The sequence below is a fragment of the Chelon labrosus genome (genome assembly GCF_963514085.1).
Source record: "Chelon labrosus genome assembly, chromosome: 1".
NCBI lineage: Eukaryota > Metazoa > Chordata > Actinopteri > Mugiliformes > Mugilidae > Chelon > Chelon labrosus.
Genome location: NC_140337.1, coordinates 9,480,537 through 9,500,721, shown reverse-complemented (window position 1 = coordinate 9,500,721; position 20,185 = coordinate 9,480,537). Strand labels below are relative to the sequence as shown.

At 38.9% G+C, this 20,185-nt stretch overlaps 3 protein-coding genes across 3 annotated transcripts; all 3 read left to right on the top strand.

Moving 5' to 3' along the window:
* The first annotated feature begins 3,079 nt into the window (after nucleotides 1–3,079).
* LOC311491247 (E3 ubiquitin-protein ligase-like) lies at nucleotides 3,080–7,265 on the top strand. The gene is made up of 4 exons (XM_084549138.1): nucleotides 3,080–3,230; nucleotides 3,338–3,438; nucleotides 4,909–5,115; nucleotides 5,209–7,265. Exons 1-4 carry the CDS (start codon nucleotides 3,140–3,142, stop codon nucleotides 5,632–5,634), a joined length of 825 nt encoding a protein of 274 aa, XP_084405264.1. The 5' UTR covers nucleotides 3,080–3,139; the 3' UTR covers nucleotides 5,635–7,265.
* Nucleotides 7,266–9,507: 2,242 nt separating this feature from the next.
* LOC311487016 (uncharacterized protein) lies at nucleotides 9,508–12,572 on the top strand. Its single transcript, XM_084543098.1, has 3 exons — nucleotides 9,508–9,644; nucleotides 9,752–9,852; nucleotides 10,425–12,572. The coding sequence occupies exons 1-3, from the start codon at nucleotides 9,554–9,556 to the stop codon at nucleotides 11,178–11,180; spliced, it is 948 nt and encodes a 315-aa protein (XP_084399224.1). The 5' UTR covers nucleotides 9,508–9,553; the 3' UTR covers nucleotides 11,181–12,572.
* A 3,002-nt stretch (nucleotides 12,573–15,574) lies between these two features.
* Nucleotides 15,575–20,027, top strand: LOC311487073 (E3 ubiquitin-protein ligase-like). Its single transcript, XM_084543178.1, has 4 exons — nucleotides 15,575–15,859; nucleotides 15,957–16,057; nucleotides 18,437–18,592; nucleotides 18,688–20,027. The coding sequence occupies exons 1-4, from the start codon at nucleotides 15,769–15,771 to the stop codon at nucleotides 19,132–19,134; spliced, it is 795 nt and encodes a 264-aa protein (XP_084399304.1). The 5' UTR covers nucleotides 15,575–15,768; the 3' UTR covers nucleotides 19,135–20,027.
* The last annotated feature ends 158 nt before the right edge of the window (nucleotides 20,028–20,185 follow it).

Here is a 20,185-nt window from a genome sequence, read left to right as displayed (position 1 = left end):
AACACAAAAATTTAATAATCACCCAAAAAGCTGGTAAGCTGTGAATTGAGTTTGATTTTAATGGGATCATATGACACAAAATGAAAAATAAAGCACAGACAATTATAGGAAAAATGAATACAAAATAAAAGACTTTTACATAAAGTTGTACATTAATTCTGCAGTGTGCTAGGAGTTGAACGACTGATGACGTCACTAATAAAACCACAGTAGAAAGTATTGCTTTGCAACAATGAAATCTATATTCTTTACCTGAATACATATAGAAGCATCTGACACAAAGGAAGCTATGGAGGCTTTTCTGCAAGTTTACTGAAGCTTTAACACGGACTACGGTCAGCTGTAGCCAACACCATGAACACCTTCAGTCTGACACTTCTCGCTCGGCAAACTCTCAGCTCTACCATGGTGCATTCACTGACACAAGGAGAAAAAAACACACTCTACAGCCACAGCAACAATGTCAACTAATAAAACACAACAGAACGGAACATAAACACACATTATTTGCGCTGCAGGTGTGTATAGCCTACTGCTACCGTCAATAGCATTTAATAGTACTTCACTAATACAACACATACAACTAATTGACTGCTGTGGAAAGGATTTGGACCGTTCATCTGTTAGCGTTAGCAGAGGTGTTTTCACATGAGCATGTATTGCAGTAGAACATTTGATGTACATCAGGACTGACTTACATATTTTACATGTTATCTTCATCTTTAGTGAAGTATTGCAAGAAGGAACGCTACCGCAGGTCATTCATCCCAGCTGCCATCAGGCTGTACAACACCAGCCTGAGTCAATAATAACTTCTTTTGCACAAACTAAGCTTCTTTGCACTGCCTGTTTTTGCACAAACCACTGCCTCATCAACTCAAAATGTTTTCTCAAAGTTTAAGCAATTATTTATTTGTAAAGTTTATTCCACCACCACACTGTACATACAGAATGTCTTATATTTCTAGTTATTTTTCCTCCCTATATTTTCTGAGTATGGTTATTCTTTTTTGTATATATTTTGATATATATATTTTTAAATTTTTGTATTTGTGTTTTTTTGTGGCTTTTTGATAACCTTTTCCATGTCAAAGTCGTCATGTCTTCTGTATATATATTTTTGCCAAATTCTGTGCTACTGGAACAAGGAAATTTCCCACACATGGGATTAAATAAACGTCTTATGTCTTATGTCTTATGTCGTATTTCCACAGTTTTGATGAACCGCTGCTACTTTGCTGCAATGACCCACTGGGCTCCTCACCTGTTTTCTAGGAGGCGTCCATCTTGTTACTGTCACGTAATCAGCGAATACTCGACGTGATGCTTACAGCGTCATGGCACAGCCGTAAAGTCGGCTAATGACTAGTTGACTAGTCTGTACAACCTCTACTGCACTAACAATGATGCAACTGTATGCGTAAATAGTAACATCTGGTTTGGTTGTCATAATGTCATAATGGTTTGAATATTGTAAGTTCCTGGCATCCTCATTTATCAGTAAATTCACAGACTTACAAAAAGACAAAATCATATTGCTGCAAGGTTTAAGAATATAAGAGTTAATAAGTGTTTTAAATGTAAATATGTATGTGATATAATGTCTATTAAATATGCAGAGATGATGAGGATGATGGTGATGATCTCTGTCAGCCTCCATGAACTTTCCTCACCATCTGAACATGAGTCATTTCCTTGACTCCATACTCAGACAGCGGGGCAGAGTCATTGTCCAGAGGTTTGTCTACGACGATCAGCTTCACCATATCTGGACTCAGTCCTGCACACACACGAGAGAGAGAGATAAAAATAGGGTTTCACTTTTGACACCCATCAGAAAATCAGATCTCTAAAGGTGAGCTGCATTAAAGCCGTGGAGAGAAGCACAGATCAGTTTGTATTCATCTAAACAGAGTCCAGTTAAAATGTCCACTGCAGGTGATTTAGTTTCAAGAAATACATATTCAAGAAAAAGAAATTGAAAAGGTTTAGATGACACAGATTTACAGATTTTTGTCTTTACATAACAACAAATATACATACACAAAAAGATAATTTAAAGATATTTTTAATTTTAAAAATATCATCAGCTATATGTTGTATTTCTATCACTATCAGATTCTACATGTAGGCTTTAATCAGCTGTGTGTATTTATGACAGATGTGTGTTTATCTCATTCCTCCTGCTGTTCTCTTCTCTCTCTTTTCCATCTCTAACCGATCAAGGTTTCTTCCTGTTAAAAGGGACTTTTTCCTTCCCACCGTGGCCATACTTGCTCTGGGGGTTTCAGCCCAGATTTGGTAGTTGTGTTGTTACTGAATCTATAAATAAATAATCTGTAAATAAAACTGAATTGAATTGAATTTACCTGCGCACTTGCTGAACTCCTTCACCGCTGTCTTCTTCAGTTGCAGCACGGTCATGTCCTTCGCCTTTCTCTTGTACAGGTTGATCTTCTTTACTTCACCTGTAAATGAGTGGAGAACCAGTTGGTCTGTCTTACACATTTTGTGCTGTTTTTTTTGTTAGCCACCGATCCTTACAGGTTAATAATAAAGTTTGTCTTGCAGGAGAATATATAGTCGGTGTCTCTGACGGGAAACTCCATTAGAGGAGGGCCTTCGTTTACAACAGTGGAATATTAGGGTATTTTCAGATGACTGTCAATCAGAAACAAACCATAGCATGGGCCTGTTTTAACTTTCACTATCATCATACAGAGGAGTGCTTGATTAATGTAGTTTTTACTCTTTAAACCCTGTTTATTTCACCATAACGCACCACGGACAGATCACACCACTCCAGTCTGATTTCATCATGGTATGCATGGTATAACTGGTATAACAGGCCTGGTGTTTATCGGTGTACCAGGCTGCACCTGAGAGCGCATTGCCTCTATGTCATGTGGTCTGTGTTTCACTGATGATCCAACATGTAGCTGCTGGTTAAAAAAGTAAAGTGATAGTTAAAATACGAAGAAATGTGCAGCTCTCATTTTGCCATGCACGTGTGCGCAGTAGGACACAAACAGGAACCAGACATTCACGCCCACCTCTGATCACACTTTTTTATGGCTGATTGTGCCAAACGCAACCGAAAGCGTCTGTTTAGTTTGTGCAGGAATCGAGGCAAAGCAAGATGGATTCAAATAAATCGACGCTCCAGGAAAAGTGTTATGATCCTCGGGACCTGACACTTCGATTTGTCAATAGAGAGGACGACTTAGACTGTAAGTAGTCATCCACCAATCAGCCTTAAACTGTTCAAAGTGACGGGTTATCATAAATGATGTGTATACACATTAATGTGACAAGCTTTTTGTCTGTGCGTCCTCAGTTCTGTGTGAAGGTTTCAAGTCTCTAAGAGCTCTGATGTCCTGTGGTCATGCTGTGACTCCGATGTCTCTCACCATGTGGTGTCGTACATTGCTCCACCAGGTAGGCTGCGGATTAATTCCATTTAGCTGCGTCAGTTTCAGATCTTTTCAGACTATATAACATGCACAACTGTGATGTCGTTACTTAGAAATACACCACTGCTATTATAAAACGGAAAGATCAGTAGTAGAGTAAAAGCTGTTGTGCAGAAAAAGGGATAAAAAGCAATAATGTCAGAGCTTCTGTTTATTTAGCATTTTATGATCAAGCTTATAGTTTTTTTCTTAGTATATTAGTAAACTATGTATGTAAATCCAGGAACATCACCAGATCCTCCAAAAGTTGAAAAAAACAACATATTTTTGCATTTTACACTCCTTTGAAAATCTCTGTAAAGGTGAAACGGTTAAGTAGTACCTCAAAGTTATTCTTTGACGGTTAAGTAGTACCTCAAAGTTATTCTTTGAGGTACTACTTAACCGTTTCACCATTTCCAAATGGATTGTGCATGACGGCTCAGTGGGACTCAAACAACACACCTGTGCCTTTTCCATTTGTGACAAGTATGAAATGTGTGTGGCGAAAATGCCATTCACACGAAAACACCAATCAGTCATAATATTATGATCATCTGGTCGTAATCACTGGTCAGGTGAATTGTACTGATTATCTCGTTATCATGGCTCCTGTCATTGGGGCGGATATACTGATTGATGCTAGTGGCTTGCGAAGGCTGGTCTGATTCAACAGCTGAGCTACTGTTGCTCAAATTGCAACAAAAACTTTGTGCTGGTTCTGAGGCGCCATGGTTCTGTCAGGGTCTCCGTGCTGACTCTGTCCACTGCTGAAAGACATAAATATCAACACAGGCATAGACAGACTTTATTGTCATTCAGGTTGGTATATGCATTGTCTCAGCACAGTTTTAAAATACACAGCAGTAGATTAGCTATGTATAAAAGTGGATAATTACAAATACTCATTTAATTATTTTATCGGCGTGCAGAGTGGAGTATAACATACAAAGTATTGCATAAAACCGAATGAACAATTCAGCAGTGCAAGAGTGATATGTGGTACTGACAATAATGCAAATAAAGTACTCTGTAGTATTAGCAGTAGTGCAAGTAGTCTGTAAATTGTGAAGTGGCAGGACAAGCCTCTACAATGGACATGAGAGCATCAGAACCACTGATCGATGGAAGAAGGTTTCCTCCTTAATTAATAACATTTTCTTTCACGTGGATGGGTGGGTGCGTCACTTAGCTAGGGAAAATATGTCACCAGTTTGCGAGGAACTACCCCATACCATTGCTGTGGGAGTGTGCTTGGTGTGCAACTATGTTCAGATGGTGGAACATATATAACATGGACGCAGGTTTCCCAGAAGAACGTAACATCGTAATGAGATCATCAACGTTCTGTTCTGTTATCTGATTCAAGCTGACAGATTCTGACAGATGTGTGATGTTGACGTTGTTGTCTAACAGCAGTCGTAGGGACTCTTCTGAATCTTTGTATTGTTGAGAGCTTTGTTTCCAACCTGTGATTCTCATGACATGTTTCTTTTCATTGTTACAGGGTAAAAGCAGATTTGTGTGTGGCCAGCCTAACTGTAATGTGGAGTGGTCTTATAAGGAAGTTTGTAAAATGGCTCTTCTGACCCCTGAAGAAAAGAAGTACTTTAAAGAAACCCTGGCGTTCAATTACTACCTGGAAAACATTGATACCAAACCAGTAAGTGTCCCCAAAACTACAACCACCCGCTACTTAAAAATGTTAGCCTGAATGCTAATAAAGTGTTTTTGTTTATTCTTTCCTATCTCACAGTGTCCTGGATGCACATCTTCTGTTGTCAGAGCAAATGGATCTAACCTGAGAGTCCGCTGCACAGTGTGCACAGCAAACAAAGCAAAGCCCTATGACTTCTGCTGGCAGTGTTTGAGGGAATGGAAAGGTCCACGGACACGGTCAGACCGCTGTGAAAATGATGGCTGCTGCAACCTGGCACTGGAAACACTGAAAACCTGCCCAGATGTCGTCATATCTGGAGTCAATGGTTGCCCCTCCATCCGGGCCTGTCCCACCTGTGGCTCACTGTTGGAGCACAGCAAAATACATTGTAGAAATGTTATCTGTCCCCGGTGTAGTGCGCAGTTCTGTTTCGTGTGTCTGAAGCCCAGTTACAGTTCCCCACATTGCCCCAGTGGTGTTGCCCCTAGACAGACCTCTATACCTGTATGGAAGAAGAAATAACATGAAAACCACCAGGCTGTATGTTCCTCACTTTTCTTTAAAATAAGACTGTCTTTGTTTAAATGAGACAGGTATGTCTCTGGCTTAGATGAAATCTAATTCGTCATAGAATACACTCACAGGCCAGTTCATTAGGTACACAAGTGAAAATGATTGCATCCTAATATAACAGAACTGCACTAAATCTTATCTTCATGAAGGTTATAATATTCAGCATTTGTTTAAAATAACTGAGAGAGAGATGTTGATTCAACTGTGTTTTCATTGTGGAGGCTATGGTTAGTAAAACTATTGAACTGTTTCTACTATTTTGACAGTTAGTCAGTGGACTAGGCTACATAAACAGAAACACTTTAGTGCTTAATATTTCGATGATCTTATCATAATATCCACCAACACATTTCATTATTTTACGATGCTTCTTTAATGTTCGCTCATTGCTACTTCACCTCTGTAATCTCTGTTTGTGTGCGTTGCTTCATTATTCTGTGAACAGAGAAAATGTATGCAGTTACATGTTGTGTTCATGTTGGTGAATATTTCCAAAGAATATGTCACTCAGCACAGTAAATATAATATTATTAGGCATTAATATAATGATATGTGGCAGAACTTGGCCCTGAGAAGCCAAGATTATCTGGTTTCAATAAAACTAATAACTTACAGTATCTCTGATTTGTTGGACATAGAGAAGGATTTGTGTGTCTGTGTTGTTTAGCTGGGGAATGCAGGTAGATATGTTTCCCTGTGTTTGCTCTTTCTCGTATACAACAAACCTCACAATAAGTTACAGTTTGATGTTTGTCTGTATAAATAAATTGCGCTACTTCAGTTTGCATTACGTCCTTCTTCTTTCCTAAATGCATTATTTTTATAGAGAGGAACAAGAAGGTCTTCCTCCTGGTCACATTTAAAACAATGCAAAACCCAATGAAGACAAGTATGTTAACAGAGCCAGAGCTGTCATGAGATCCGTGGCACCATAACAATACAACAAAACAAAAGATTTTATGCTGATGCATCATGCTGCTGGTCAGCTCATTGAAGGAATTCATTTCCTTATCGTAAGACTTGGCTTCAGTTGTTGTCCCTGATACCAAAACTGGAAAGTACCAAATATACTCAGGTCAGTGTTTGGCAGGCTTCCAGATTCTCTGTCCTGTTCATTCACATAATCTTTGTCTTATTTAAACTTGAGTAGAAGCAACATTTCATGTATTCTTCTGTATTGAAGGATACAGATGTTATTACAATATTTCAACAAACATTTTGTTGCAAATTCCTAACAGCAGCCTTAGAAAACACCCAGACAAGTGGATCATTTCCTCCGTCTTATTCAGACCACAGAGCAATACAGTGCACTTTCACTCCTCAGGTTTTAAAGGTAGTACAGTAAAACCAGGTACTTTTCACGAATGCAATAATTATTTATAGCGTGAGTTGCTTAAGAGTTAATAAATACAGGGATGGGGAATCCAGACTGAAACAGACAGGATCACGTGATTTCTTATAACTGCTGGCGAGAAACTGAAAGTAATGAGAGATGAATAAAAATCTTTGGGGCATTCCATGAAGACGGTGCAAAAGGTCAGCTCACTGAAAATGACCCAGAACCGGGACACGATGAGAGACATGACTATTTGAACTGTGCAGCTTTAAATATCGTTGCACTGTGAAAGATCTCAACAGTTCATTTTTGTTCTTTATGATATCTGCAAATAAAGACTTGAATAATAGAATAGAACAGAATAATAGAATGTCTTTATTGTCATAGTGCAGGTACAACGAAATTAAGGTGACGTGTGCATTAATTACATCATTTTCAATCATGTCTGATTCAAGGGATCATAACGAGTTTATTGACTATTCCATCAGTTTTCAGGAGCTACCACACAGCCCAAAGCTGAATATCTCTGAGAGCCATCTCACCTTTATATTTGACAATAGTTATTTACACGTTACTTATTTTCTCTTCAAACATTACAACTTAATGATCATCCAGAAAGTTTGTAATCTTCTCATTGCTTTTCGTTTTAATGGGATCATATGACACAAAATGAAACAAAGCACAAACAATTATGTTTTTTTTTTTTAAATAAAAATAATATATATATTGTTTTTTTGCATAAAGCTATACATTAATCCCAGACTGTACTAACCACTATATAACTGTATAAATAAAAAACAGGCTTTACAGGTTTGGAGTTGTCATATGGTTTGAATATTGTAAGTTCCTGGCATCCTAATTTATCAGTGAATTCACGAAATTATAAAAAGACAAAAAAAAAAAAAAAAAAATGTATGTGAAATAATATCAATAGAATATGCAGAGATGATGATGAGGATGATGATGATGGTGGTGGTGGTGATGATGATGATGGTGGTGGTGATGATGATGATGATGGTGATGGTGATGATCTCTGTCTCTCTGTCAGCCTCCATTAACTTTCCTCACCATCTGAACATGAGTCATTTCCTTGACTCCATACTCAGACAGCGGGGCAGAGTCATTGTCCAGAGGTTTGTCTACTACGATCAGCTTCACCATGTCTGGACTCAGTCCTGCACACACACGAGAGAGAGAGATAAAAATAGGGTTTCAATTTTTAGACCCATCAGAAAATCAGATCTCTAAAGGTGAGCTGCATTAAAGCCGTGGAGAGAAGCACAGATCAGTTTGTATTCATCTAAACAGAGTCCAGTTAAAATGTCCACTGCAGGTGATTTAGTTTCAAGAAATACATATTCAAGAAAAAGCAACTGAAAAGGTTTAGATGACACAGATTTACAGATTTTTTTCTTTACATAACAACAAATATACATACACAAAAAGATAATTTAAAGATATTTTTAATTTTAAAAATATCATCAGCTATATGTTGTATTTCTATCACTATCAGATTCTACATGTAGGCTTTAATCAGCTGTGTGTATTTATGACAGATGTGTGTTTATCTCATTCCTCCTGCTGTTCTCTTCTCTCTCTTTTCCATCTCTAACCGATCAAGGTTTCTTCCTGTTAAAAGGGACTTTTTCCTTCCCACCGTGGCCATACTTGCTCTGGGGGTTTCAGACCAGATTTGGTAGTTGTGTTGTTACTGAATCTATAAATAAATAATCTGTAAATAAAACTGAATTGAATTGAATTTACCTGCGCACTTGCTGAACTCCTTCACCGCTGTCTTCTTCAGTTGCAGCACGGTCATGTCCTTCGCCTTTCTCTTGTACAGGTTGATCTTCTTTACTTCACCTGTAAATGAGTGGAGAACCAGTTGGTCTGTCTTACACATTTTGTGCTGTTTTTTTTGTTAGCCACCGATCCTTACAGGTTAATAATAAAGTTTGTCTTGCAGGAGAATATATAGTCGGTGTCTCTGACGGGAAACTCCATTAGAGGAGGGCCTTCGTTTACAACAGTGGAATATTAGGGTATTTTCAGATGACTGTCAATCAGAAACAAACCATAGCATGGGCCTGTTTTAACTTTCACTATCATCATACAGAGGAGTGCTTGATTAATGTAGTTTTTACTCTTTAAACCCTGTTTATTTCACCATAACGCACCACGGACAGATCACACCACTCCAGTCTGATTTCATCATGGTATGCATGGTATAACTGGTATAACAGGCCTGGTGTTTATCGGTGTACCAGGCTGCCCCTGAGAGCGCATTGCCTCTATGTCATGTGGTCTGTGTTTCACTGATGATCCAACATGTAGCTGCTGGTTAAAAAAGTAAAGTGATAGTTAAAATACGAAGAAATGTGCAGCTCTCATTTTGTCACGCATGTGTGCGTAGGACACAAACAGGAACCAGACATTCACGCCCACCTCTGATCACACTTTTTTATGGCTGATTGTGCCAAACGCAACCGAAAGCGTCTGTTTAGTTTGTGCAGGAATCGAGGGAAAAGCAAAATGGATTCAAATAAATCGACGCTCCAGGAAAAGTGTTATGATCCTCGGGACGTAACACTTCGATTTGTCGATAGAGAGGACGACTTAGACTGTAAGTAGTCATCCACCAATCAGTCTTAAACTGTTCAAAGTGACGGGTTATCATAAATGATGTGTATACACATTAATGTGACAAGCTTTTTGTCTTTGCGTCCTCAGTTCTGTGTGAAGGTTTCAAGTCTCTAAGAGCTCTGATGTCCTGTGGTCATGCTGTGACTCCGATGTCTCTCACCATGTGGTGTCGTACATTGCTCCACCAGGTAGGCTGCGGATTAATTCCATTTAGCTGCGTCAGTTTCAGGTCTTGTCAGACTATATAACATGCACAACTGTGATGTCTTTAGAAATACACCACTGCTATAAGAAAGCGGAAAGATCAGAGTAAAAGCTGTTTTTGCTTCTGTTTATGTAGAATTTTATGATCAATCCTATAGTTTTTTTCTTAGTATATTAGTAACCTAAATCCAGGAACATCACCAGATCCTCCAAAAGTTGAAAAAAAACAAAACAAACAAACATACTTTTGCATTTTATACTGCTTTGGTGGCTGTGGGAGTGTGCTTGGTGTGCAACTATTTTCAGATGGTGGAACATATCAAGGTCACATTCACATAAATGCATGGACGCAGGTTTCCCAGAAGAACGTAACATCGTAATGAGATCATCAACGTTCTGTTCTGTTATCTGATTCAAGCTGACAGATTCTGACAGATGTGTGACGTTGACGTTGTTGTCTAACAGTAGTCGTAGAGACTCTTCTGAATCTTTGTATTGTTGAGAGCTTTGTTTCCAACCTGTGATTCTCATGACATGTTTCTTTTCATTGTTACAGGGTGAAAGCAGATTTGTGTGTGGCCAGCCTAACTGTGATGTGGAGTGGTCTTATGAGGAAGTTTGTAAAATGGCTCTTCTGACCCCTGAAGAACAGAAGTACTTTAAAGAAACCCTGGCGTTCAATTACTCCCTGGAAAACATTGATACCAAACCAGTAAGTGTCCTCACAACTACAACCACCCGCTACTTAAAAATGTTAGCCTGCATGCTAATAAAGTGTTTTTCTTTATTCTCTCCTACCACACAGTGTCCTGGATGCACATCTTCTGTTGTCAGAGCAGATGGATCTAACCTGAGAGTCCGCTGCACAGTGTGCACAGCAAACAAAGCAAAGCCCTATGACTTCTGCTGGCAGTGTTTGAGGGAATGGAAAGGTCCACGGACACGATCAGACCGCTGTGAAAATGATGGCTGCTGCAACCTGGCACTGGAAACACTGAAAACCTGCCCAGATGTCGTCATATCTGGAGTCACTGGTTGCCCCTCCATCCGGGCCTGTCCCACCTGTGGCTCACTGTTAGAGCACAGCAAATTACACTGTAACAATGTTACCTGTCCCCGGTGTAAGGCGTCTTTCTGTTTTGTGTGTCTGAAGTCCAGTGATGAATGTTATATGAACAGCATGGATTCCTGTGGTGATGAATGTTATATGAATGATGAATGTTATATGGATGATGAATGTTATATGAACAGCATGGATTCCTGTGGTGTCGCCCCTAGACAGACCTCTATACCTGTATGGAAGAAGAAATAATATGAACACCACCAGGCTGTATGTTCCTCACTTTGCTTTGAAATAAGAATCAGAATCAGAATCAGAAAATACTTTCTTGCCAAGCATGATCGTACATACAAGGAATTTGCTTTGGTGTTGTTACGCCTAAGTAACAACGCCTAAATAAGACTGCCTTCGTTTAAATAAGACAGGTATGTCTCTGGCTCAGATGAAATCTAATTTCTTCATAGAATACACTCACAGGCCAGTTCATTAGGTACACAAGTGAAAATGATTGCATCCTAATATAACAGAACTGCACTAAATCTTATCTTCATGAAGGTTATAATATTCAGCATTTGTTTAAAATAACTGAGAGAGAGATGTTGATTCAACTGTGTTTTCATTGTGGAGGCTGTGGTTAGTAGAACTGTTGAACTGTTTCTATTATTTTGACAGTTAGTCAGTGGACTAGGCTACATAAACAGAAGCACTAATCAGTCCAGTTTAACAGGACCGCAAACTAAGATAATTAGATAGAATAATTCTTTCAGATAATATAATCCTTTATTTGTCCCACAGTGGGGACATCTGCAGTGTTGCCGCAGCACACAGTCCAAAGGACAGCGCACATGAGTGATAAAAAAAAAAAAGCCAAATAAATGCAAAAATTATCATGCAGTAGAATTACCACCTTTCTGATGCTGTTTGGACATAAACTGAACATGGTAACATTCATGTAGATAAAATTTAGTGCCGGATTGTTTTATCAGAACGTATTCATTTTTAGTGTACATACATCTTTATTTGTGAGGTAGCTGTTGCCAAAAGCAATTTACAATCGCTTTACAACTGATTCTATGAATGGCAAACGCATACAATATTTTGATGATCTCATCATGACATCCACCAACACATTTCGTTATATTACGCAGGATGCTTCTTTAATGTTCGCTCATTGCCATTTAGCCTCTGTAACCTCGTATTTGTGCTTGTGTTGCTTCATCTCTCTAAATAAACTGAGAAAATGTATGCAATTATATGTTGTGTTCATGTTGGCGAATATTCCCAAAGAATATGTCACTCAGCACAGTAAATAGTAAATATAATATTATTAGGCATTAATATAATGATACGTAGCAGCACTTGGCCCTGAGAAGCCAAGATTATCTGGTTTCAATAAAACTAATAACTTACAGTATCTCTGATTTGTTGGACATAGAGAAGGGTTTGTGTGTCTGTGTTGTTTAGCTGGGGAATGCAGGTAGATATGTTTCCCTGTGTTTGCTCTTTCTCTTGTACAACAAACCTCACAATAAGTTACAGTTTGATGTTCGTCTGTGTAAATAAATTGCACGACTTTAGTTTGCATTACGTCCTTTTTTCTTTCTTTATAGAAAGGAACAAGAGGGTCTTCCTCCTGATCACATTTAAAACAATGCGAAACACAAGGAAGACAAGTATGTTAACAGAGCCAGAGCTGTCACGAGATCCGTGGCACCATAACAATACAACAAAACAAAAGATTTTATGCTGATGCATCATGGTGCTGGTCAGCTCGGTGAAGGAATTCATTTCCTTATTGTAAGACTTGGCTTCAGTCCCTGATACCAAAACTGGAAAGTACCAAATATACTCAGGTCAGTGTTTGGCAGGCTTCCAGATTCTCTGTCCTGTTCATTCACATCATCTTTGTCTTATTTAAACTTGAGTAGAAGCAACATTTCATGTATTCTTCTGTATTGAAGAATACAGATATTATTACAATATTTAAACAAACATTTTGTTGCAAATTCCTAACAGCAGCCTTAGAAAACACCCAGAGAGGTGGATCATGTACTTTCCTCCATGTTATTCAGACTACAGAGCGAAACAGTGCACTTTTACTCCTCAGGTTTTAAAGGTAGTACAGTAAAACCAGGTACTTTTCATGAATGCAATAATTATTTATAGCGTGAGTTGCTTAAGAGTTAATAAATATAGGGATGGGGAATCCAGACTGGAACAGACAGGATCACGTGATTTCTTATAACTGCTGGCGAGAAACTATCTGCTGGCGAGATAAAAATCTTTGGGGCATTCCATGAAGATGGTGCTAAAGGTAAGCTCACTGAAAATTACCCAGAACCGGGAAAAGATGAGAGACATGAATATTTGAACTGTGCAGCTTTAAATATCGTTGCACTGTGAAAGATCTCCACAGTTCATTTTTGTTCTTTATGATATCTGCAAATAAAGACTTGAATAGAATAGAGCAGAAGAATAGGATGTCTTTATTGTCATAGTGCAGGTACAACGAAAATTAAGGTGACGTGTGCATTAATTACACCATTTTCAATCATGTCTGATTCAAGGGATCATAACGAGTTTATTGACTATTCCATCAGTTTTCAGGAGCTACCACACAGCCCAAAGCTGAATATCTCTGAGAGCCATCTCACCTTTATATTTGACAATAGTTATTTACATGTTAGTTATTTTCTCTTCAAACATTACAACTTAATGATCATCCAGAAAGTTTGTATCTTCTCATTGCTTTTCGTTTTAATGGGATCATATGACACAAAATGAAACAAAGCACAAACAATTATAGTTTTTTTAAAATAAAAATAATATATATATATATATATATATATATATATATATATATATATATATATATATATATCTATATATTGTTTTTTTTGCATAAAGATATACATTAATCCCAGACTGTACTAACCACTATATAACTGTATAAATAAAAAACAGGCTTTACAGGTTTGGGGTTGTCATAATGGTTTGAATATTGTAAGTTCCTGGCATCCTAATTTATCAGTGAATTCACAAACTTATAAAAAGACAAAAAAAAGAAATATGAATGTGAAATAATATCGATAGAATATGCAGAGATGATGATGAGGATGATGATTAAGATGATGATGATGATGATGATGATGATAATGATGATGATGATGATGATGATGGTGGTGGTGGTGATGATGATGATGGTGATGATCTCTGTCTCTCTATCAGCCTCCATTAACCTTTCTCACCATCTGCACATGAGTCATTTCCTTGACTCCATACTCAGACAGTGGGGCAGAGTCATTGTCCAGAGGTTTGTCTATGACGATCAGCTTCACCATATCTGGACTCAGTCCTGCACACACACACGAGAGAGAGAGATAAAAGCAGGGTTTCACTTTTGACAACCATCAGAAAATCAGATCTCTAAAGGTGAGCTGCATTAAAGCCGTGGACAGAAGCACAGATCAGTTTGTATTCATCTAAACAGAGTCCAGTTAAAATATCCACTGCAGGTGATTTAGTTTCAAGAAATACATATTCAAGAAAAAGCAACTGAAAAGGTTTAGATGACACCGATTTTCAGATTTTTTTCTTTACAAAACAACAAATATACATACACAAAAAGATAATTTAAAGATATTTTTCATTTTAAATTTGCTATCTTAAATCATATTTTCTACTTTTGTCTGTTTCTGTCTTCATGGCCTCCTGCAGTTATCCACTCTGAATGAACAATTCTCCAAACAGCTTGTGATTCCTCTTACATTCAACAATTACAGCAGCTAACTCATCTGAGATAGAACAACTTCTGTCATTAGCAGCTTTATTTAGATTCATTATCAAACTGTCAGTAACACCATCAGCTATACGTTGTATTTCTGTCACTATCAGATTCTACATGTAGGCTTTAATCAGCTGTGTGTATTTATGACAGATGTGTGTTTATCTCATTCCTCCTGCTGTTCTCTTCTCTCTCTCTTCTGTCTCTAACCGATCAAGGTTTCCTCCTGTTAAAATTGCCTGTTTTTATTGATATAAATAAAACTGAATTGAATTGAATTTACCTGCGCACTTGCTGAACTCCTTCACTGCTTTCTTCTTCAGTTGCAGCACGGTCATGTCCTTCGCCTTTCTCTTGTACAGGTTGATCTTCTTTACTTCACCTGTAAACGAGTGGAGAACGAGTTGGTCGGTCTTACACATTTTGTGCTGTTTGTTGTGCCACCGATCCTTCCAGGTTAATGATAAAGGTTGTCTGGGGTAAGCGGCATTTAAACCATTTAACGTGGAAAACCCCTTCAGCTATCACTTTCGTTTTAATATCCGGTATTTTCAGACAACCCGCTGTCAGTCAGATAAACCAACATTAGCATGGACATATTTTAACTTTCATTATGACCAGACATGTCACGTGACTGATCATTCCATAATATAGCTTTTACTCTATAAACCCCGTTTATTTCACCATAACAGATCTCCACTCAAGCTGATCATTCATAAGTCTGCTTCTTAGATAAAAGTCTGAGTTCGTCATGGTGTGCATGTTAAGCACAACAAGCCCGGTGTTTATCGGTGTACCAGGCTGCAGCTGGTTTGTTGTGGGCCTAAGCTCTGCGCACCTCAGCGCGCATATGAGACACTCTAGTAAAGTGATAGTTAAAATACAAATAAATGTGCAGCTCTCATTTTGCCACGCATGTGTGTGCATTTGGATACAAACAGGAACCAGACATTCACCATCGCAACACACAGGTGTGACCACACCTCTAACAGCTGATTGTGCCAAACGCAACCGAAAGCGTCTGTTTAGTTTGTGCAGGAATCGAGGCACAGCAAAATGGATTCAAACGAATCGACGCTCCAGGAAAAGTGTTATGATCCTCGGGACCTGACACTTCGATTTGTCGATGGAGAGGACGATTTAGACTGTAAGTAGTCATCCATCAATCGTTCTTAAACTGAAGCTATCTTGTAGAGTGACAGCTTTTTTTTTCTTTTTTTTTCTTTTTGTTTGTGCGTCCTCAGTTCTGTGTGAAGGTTTCAAGTCTCTAAGAGCTCAGATGTCCTGTGGTCATGCTGTGACCCCGATGTCTCTCACCATGTGGTGTCGTACATTGCTCCAGCAGGTAGGCTGCGGATTAATTCCATTTAGCTGCGTCAGTTTCAGATCTTTTCAGAATATATAACATGCACATCCAGGTGAATAACACTGATTACCTTGTTAACATGGCTCCTGTCAGTGGGTGAGATATTTAAATATTCACCAGGGGCCTCATGTACTGAAGGGTGCGTGCGCACAAAAACGTTCCGTACGTTCTTGTTCACGGAAAAGTTCAGATTGATCAAGAGTGAAATGACCGCGAACATGTATATGCCTCATGCCTACACTTGGCTGGCGTAAACTGGCTTCTACAGCTGTTGATCCTTTGGCGACACTTAGAGGTGATGCTGGGAAACTGTCATGAATGTGAAAACAATGTACAGATCATATGTGAACCGCAAATGCAATTAACCAACATTGTGGCGCGTGCAGGACAGCTGCCAAAGAGTGTATTTTTGCGCACCTCCACTCCAGTCAGTAGCGTCTCCAATTCGCTTTTTGTGAAGTTCTTTTTTTCCCCCTTCTTATTCATTCTTATGTTTTCATTTTCTGATCGTGCAGAGAGAAGAATCTCAGGTGCAGGGTCAATTTAAATATAATTTGCATATTTTAAAGGGGGGCATGGACAGGGAGGGGTCCACGTTGACTGGGATGTACAAAGGAAATGTGCTTTTGAATCTGAGTGTCTTTGTACATGAGGCCCCTGCTGTCTAAATTTAGACCGCAAGTGAACATTTTGTTCTCAGAGCTAATGTTAGAAGCAGGAATGGACAGGTGGAAGGATTTAAGTGACTTTGACAAGGACGGTATATTGATGGCTAGATGGGTGTGTTCATGGTCTGCAGTAGTCAGTACAACAGAAGTGAACTGTATACGGGAAATCCGGCTCTTTTCAAAGATTCGACTAATTTGGCTCGGCACCTATGGCTCCCAAACGGCTCTCAAATGGCTCTTCATTTACTTTCACTCTTAGCCTCTATTTTAATTTAATTCCTAATTTAGTGATGAAGAATAGTTTGTGGGTTGTTAAGCAATTTTTCACTCGCTGTTTTCATAAAAGCCCTTTTATGCATTTTCTTTGTTACAAAAAATACAGTTACTATTGTTAACATTTTAATCAAAGCCCCTCTTTCCTTTTTAAGACAATGGTATATGATCCTTGTCTGTCCTCGCATGTGACTGGCCGAATGGGGTGCCCATCATAATAAAGTCCCGTCCCTGCCTGTATAGATTCGCAGCAGCTGCTGAAGCTTCGGCTGTCCCACACTGGAATCGGCTCTTCTCATTTGCTACAAAGAATTGTCTCTTCAGGCTCTTTACTAAGGGACATAGACATTACATCTCACACTTGAGCACTTGTTAGTCTGGGTCGCTCTGTAAAAATGCCACCCAAACACTAGTGGACGCTATGTCTTTTTTGCCAGTCGAGTTAAATTTAGTCACTACTTCTGCTTCACATTCAACAATAGCGACTGAAACTTTCGCTGAAATTTCGCCAAAGATGAGTCATGCAAATGTATCGCCGAACCTCCTCAGTTAGCCTTTCCTTGATGTGTTCCATCTTGATTGATCCAAAACAATCAATTCAAAAATTGCGAAGATGGAGAAGAGAAGCAGCCGGAAATAGTAAAGCGGAAACATGCTACTTCAACCAAGTTGTCAAAAATCTAAACCACCTATTAGTCACGCTCAAACACACTAGAACCATAGACAGGGTCATAGATGGCCAAATCTCACTGATGCCAGTGGGTAGCAAAGGCTGGCCTGATTTAACAGCTGAGCTATTGCAGCTCACATTACTTAAATAGTTAGTGCTGGTTCTGATAGAAAGGTGTCACAATACACAGAACATCACAGTTTTTTTTATGAGGCTGTTTAGCTGCAGACTAATCAGGGTATCCATGCTGACCCTTTACACTGTGTCCCCTGCTTTACACCAATGAAAAGTGCCTACAATGTGCATGTGAGCATCAGAGCAGCAACAGAAGAAGGTTAGGTGGGTGCAGGTGCATCACTTAGCTGTGGAAAATACATCACCAGTTTGCAAGGAACCAACCTTTGCCATTGCTATGGGAGTGTGCTTGGTGTGCAACTATGTTCAGGTGGTGGTACGTATCAAAGTCACATTTACGTACATAAATGCGTGGACCCAGGTTCTCCAGAACATAACATTGTAATGAGATCACCTGTTTTATTCATGCCACTGGTTGGTGGTTTAAATGTTGTTGCCGAGTTTTGTAGTAAAAGTCTGACTTTGCAACACATCTGATTCCAGCAGAAAACAGACAGATGTGTGATGTTGACGTTGTTGTCTAACAGCAGTCGTAGGGACTCTTCTGAATCGTTGTATTGTTGAGAGCTTTGTTTCCAACCTGTGATTCACATGACATGTTTCTTGTTTCAGGGTAAAAGCAGATTTGTGTGTGGCCAGCCTAACTGTGATGTGGAGTGGTCGTATGAGGAAGTTTGTAAAATGGCTCTTCTGACCCCTGAAGAAAAGAAGTACTTTAAAGAAACAATGGCTCTCAATTATTACCTGGAAACCACTGATACCAAACCAGTAAGTGTCCTAACAACAACAATAACAGCCTGCTATTTGAAAATGTTAGCCTAAAGTGTGTAAAGTGTTTTTCTTTATTCTTTCCTACCACACAGTGTCCTGGATGCACATCTTCTGTTGTGAGAAAGAGTAAATCTAACCTTAGAGTCCGCTGCAAAGCGTGCACAGCAAAGAAAGAGCAGCCCTATGACTTCTGCTGGCAGTGTTTGAGGGAATGGAAAGGTCCACGGACACGGTCAAACCGCTGTGACAATGATGGCTGCTGCAACCTGACACTGGAAACACTGAAAACCTGCCCAGATGTCGTCATATTTGAAGTCACAGGTTGCCCCTCCATCCGGGCCTGTCCCACCTGTGGCTCACTATTGGAGCACAGCAAATTGCACTGCAAAAATGTTACCTGTCCCCGGTGTAGTGCGCGGTTCTGTTTCGTGTGTCTGAAGTCCAGTGTTGAATGTTACAAAAGAAGCAGGAGTTCCCCACATTGCTCCGGTGGTGTCGCCCCTAGACAGACCTCTATACCTGTATGGAAGAAGAAATAACATGAACACCACCAGGCTGTATGTTCCTCACTTTGCTTTGAAGCAAGACTGTCTTTGTTTAAATAAGACAGGTATGTCTCTGGCTTAGATGAATTCAAATTTCTTCACAGATTACACTCACAGGCCAGTTCATTAGGTACACAAGTGAAAACGAATAAACGGAAACACTTCAGTGTTTAATTCAATCTAATTTAACAGCACCACAAACTGCATCCTCCAAAATGATCATGCAGTAGAGTAAGCACCTTTATGATGCTGTTTGGTCATAAACTGAGCATTAAAACATTTATTAAGCTAAGATTTAGTGCAGGATTGTTATATTAAAATGCATTCATTTTTACTAGTGTACTTTATAAACTGGTAAATGAGTGTATATGCATCTTTATTTGTGAGGTAATTTCTGCCAAAGGTACATTTTACAATTGATTCTTATCTGAATTATGTTAATGACAAACACATACAATATTTATTTCCCCCCACTGTGGGATAAATGATCTTATCATAATATCCACCAACACATTTAGTTATTTTACATGTGATGCTTCTTTAATGTTCATTTATTGCTATTTAGCCTCTGTAATCTCTGTTTGTGTGTTGCTTCATCATTCTAATTAAACTAAACTAATTAACTCATTTATGTTTTCTTATGTTTGCTCTTTCTCTTGTACAACGAAACCTCACAGTACACTATAATAACTCTTAATCAGATCAGTTTGATGTTCATCTGTTGACTTCAGTTCACAAGTAATGCAACACAGGCCATTAGTCCTGAATGAATACATCAACCCAGAGTGGTGGATCATGTACTTTCCTCCATCTCACTCAGACTACAGAGCAATGCTGTGCACTTTCACTCCTCAGGTTTTAAAGTAGTACAGTAAAACCAATTACTTGTCACAAATGCAGTAAGCATAGCCTGATTTGCTTAAAAGTAAATAAATATAGGGATGGGGAATCTAGACTGGAACAGACAGGATCACGTGATTTCTTATAACTGCTGGCGAGAAACTGAAAGTAAAAAGAGATGAATAAAAATCTTTGGGGACTTCCA

Excerpts from the sequence above, each read along its gene's own strand:
- LOC311487073 (XM_084543178.1), top strand. The coding sequence starts at position 15,769 with ATGGATTCAAACGAATCGACGCTCCAGGAAAAGTGTTATGATCCTCGG. Across the intron at positions 16,058-18,436 it reads GTCGTACATTGCTCCAGCAG|GGTAAAAGCAGATTTGTGTG; the intron begins GTAGGCTGCGGA and ends TTCTTGTTTCAG. Across the intron at positions 18,593-18,687 it reads AAACCACTGATACCAAACCA|TGTCCTGGATGCACATCTTC; the intron begins GTAAGTGTCCTA and ends CCTACCACACAG.
- LOC311491247 (XM_084549138.1), top strand. The coding sequence starts at position 3,140 with ATGGATTCAAATAAATCGACGCTCCAGGAAAAGTGTTATGATCCTCGG. Across the intron at positions 3,231-3,337 it reads TAGAGAGGACGACTTAGACT|TTCTGTGTGAAGGTTTCAAG; the intron begins GTAAGTAGTCAT and ends GTGCGTCCTCAG. Across the intron at positions 3,439-4,908 it reads GTCGTACATTGCTCCACCAG|CTTTGTTTCCAACCTGTGAT; the intron begins GTAGGCTGCGGA and ends TATTGTTGAGAG.
- LOC311487016 (XM_084543098.1), top strand. The coding sequence starts at position 9,554 with ATGGATTCAAATAAATCGACGCTCCAGGAAAAGTGTTATGATCCTCGG. Across the intron at positions 9,645-9,751 it reads TAGAGAGGACGACTTAGACT|TTCTGTGTGAAGGTTTCAAG; the intron begins GTAAGTAGTCAT and ends TTGCGTCCTCAG. Across the intron at positions 9,853-10,424 it reads GTCGTACATTGCTCCACCAG|GGTGAAAGCAGATTTGTGTG; the intron begins GTAGGCTGCGGA and ends TCATTGTTACAG.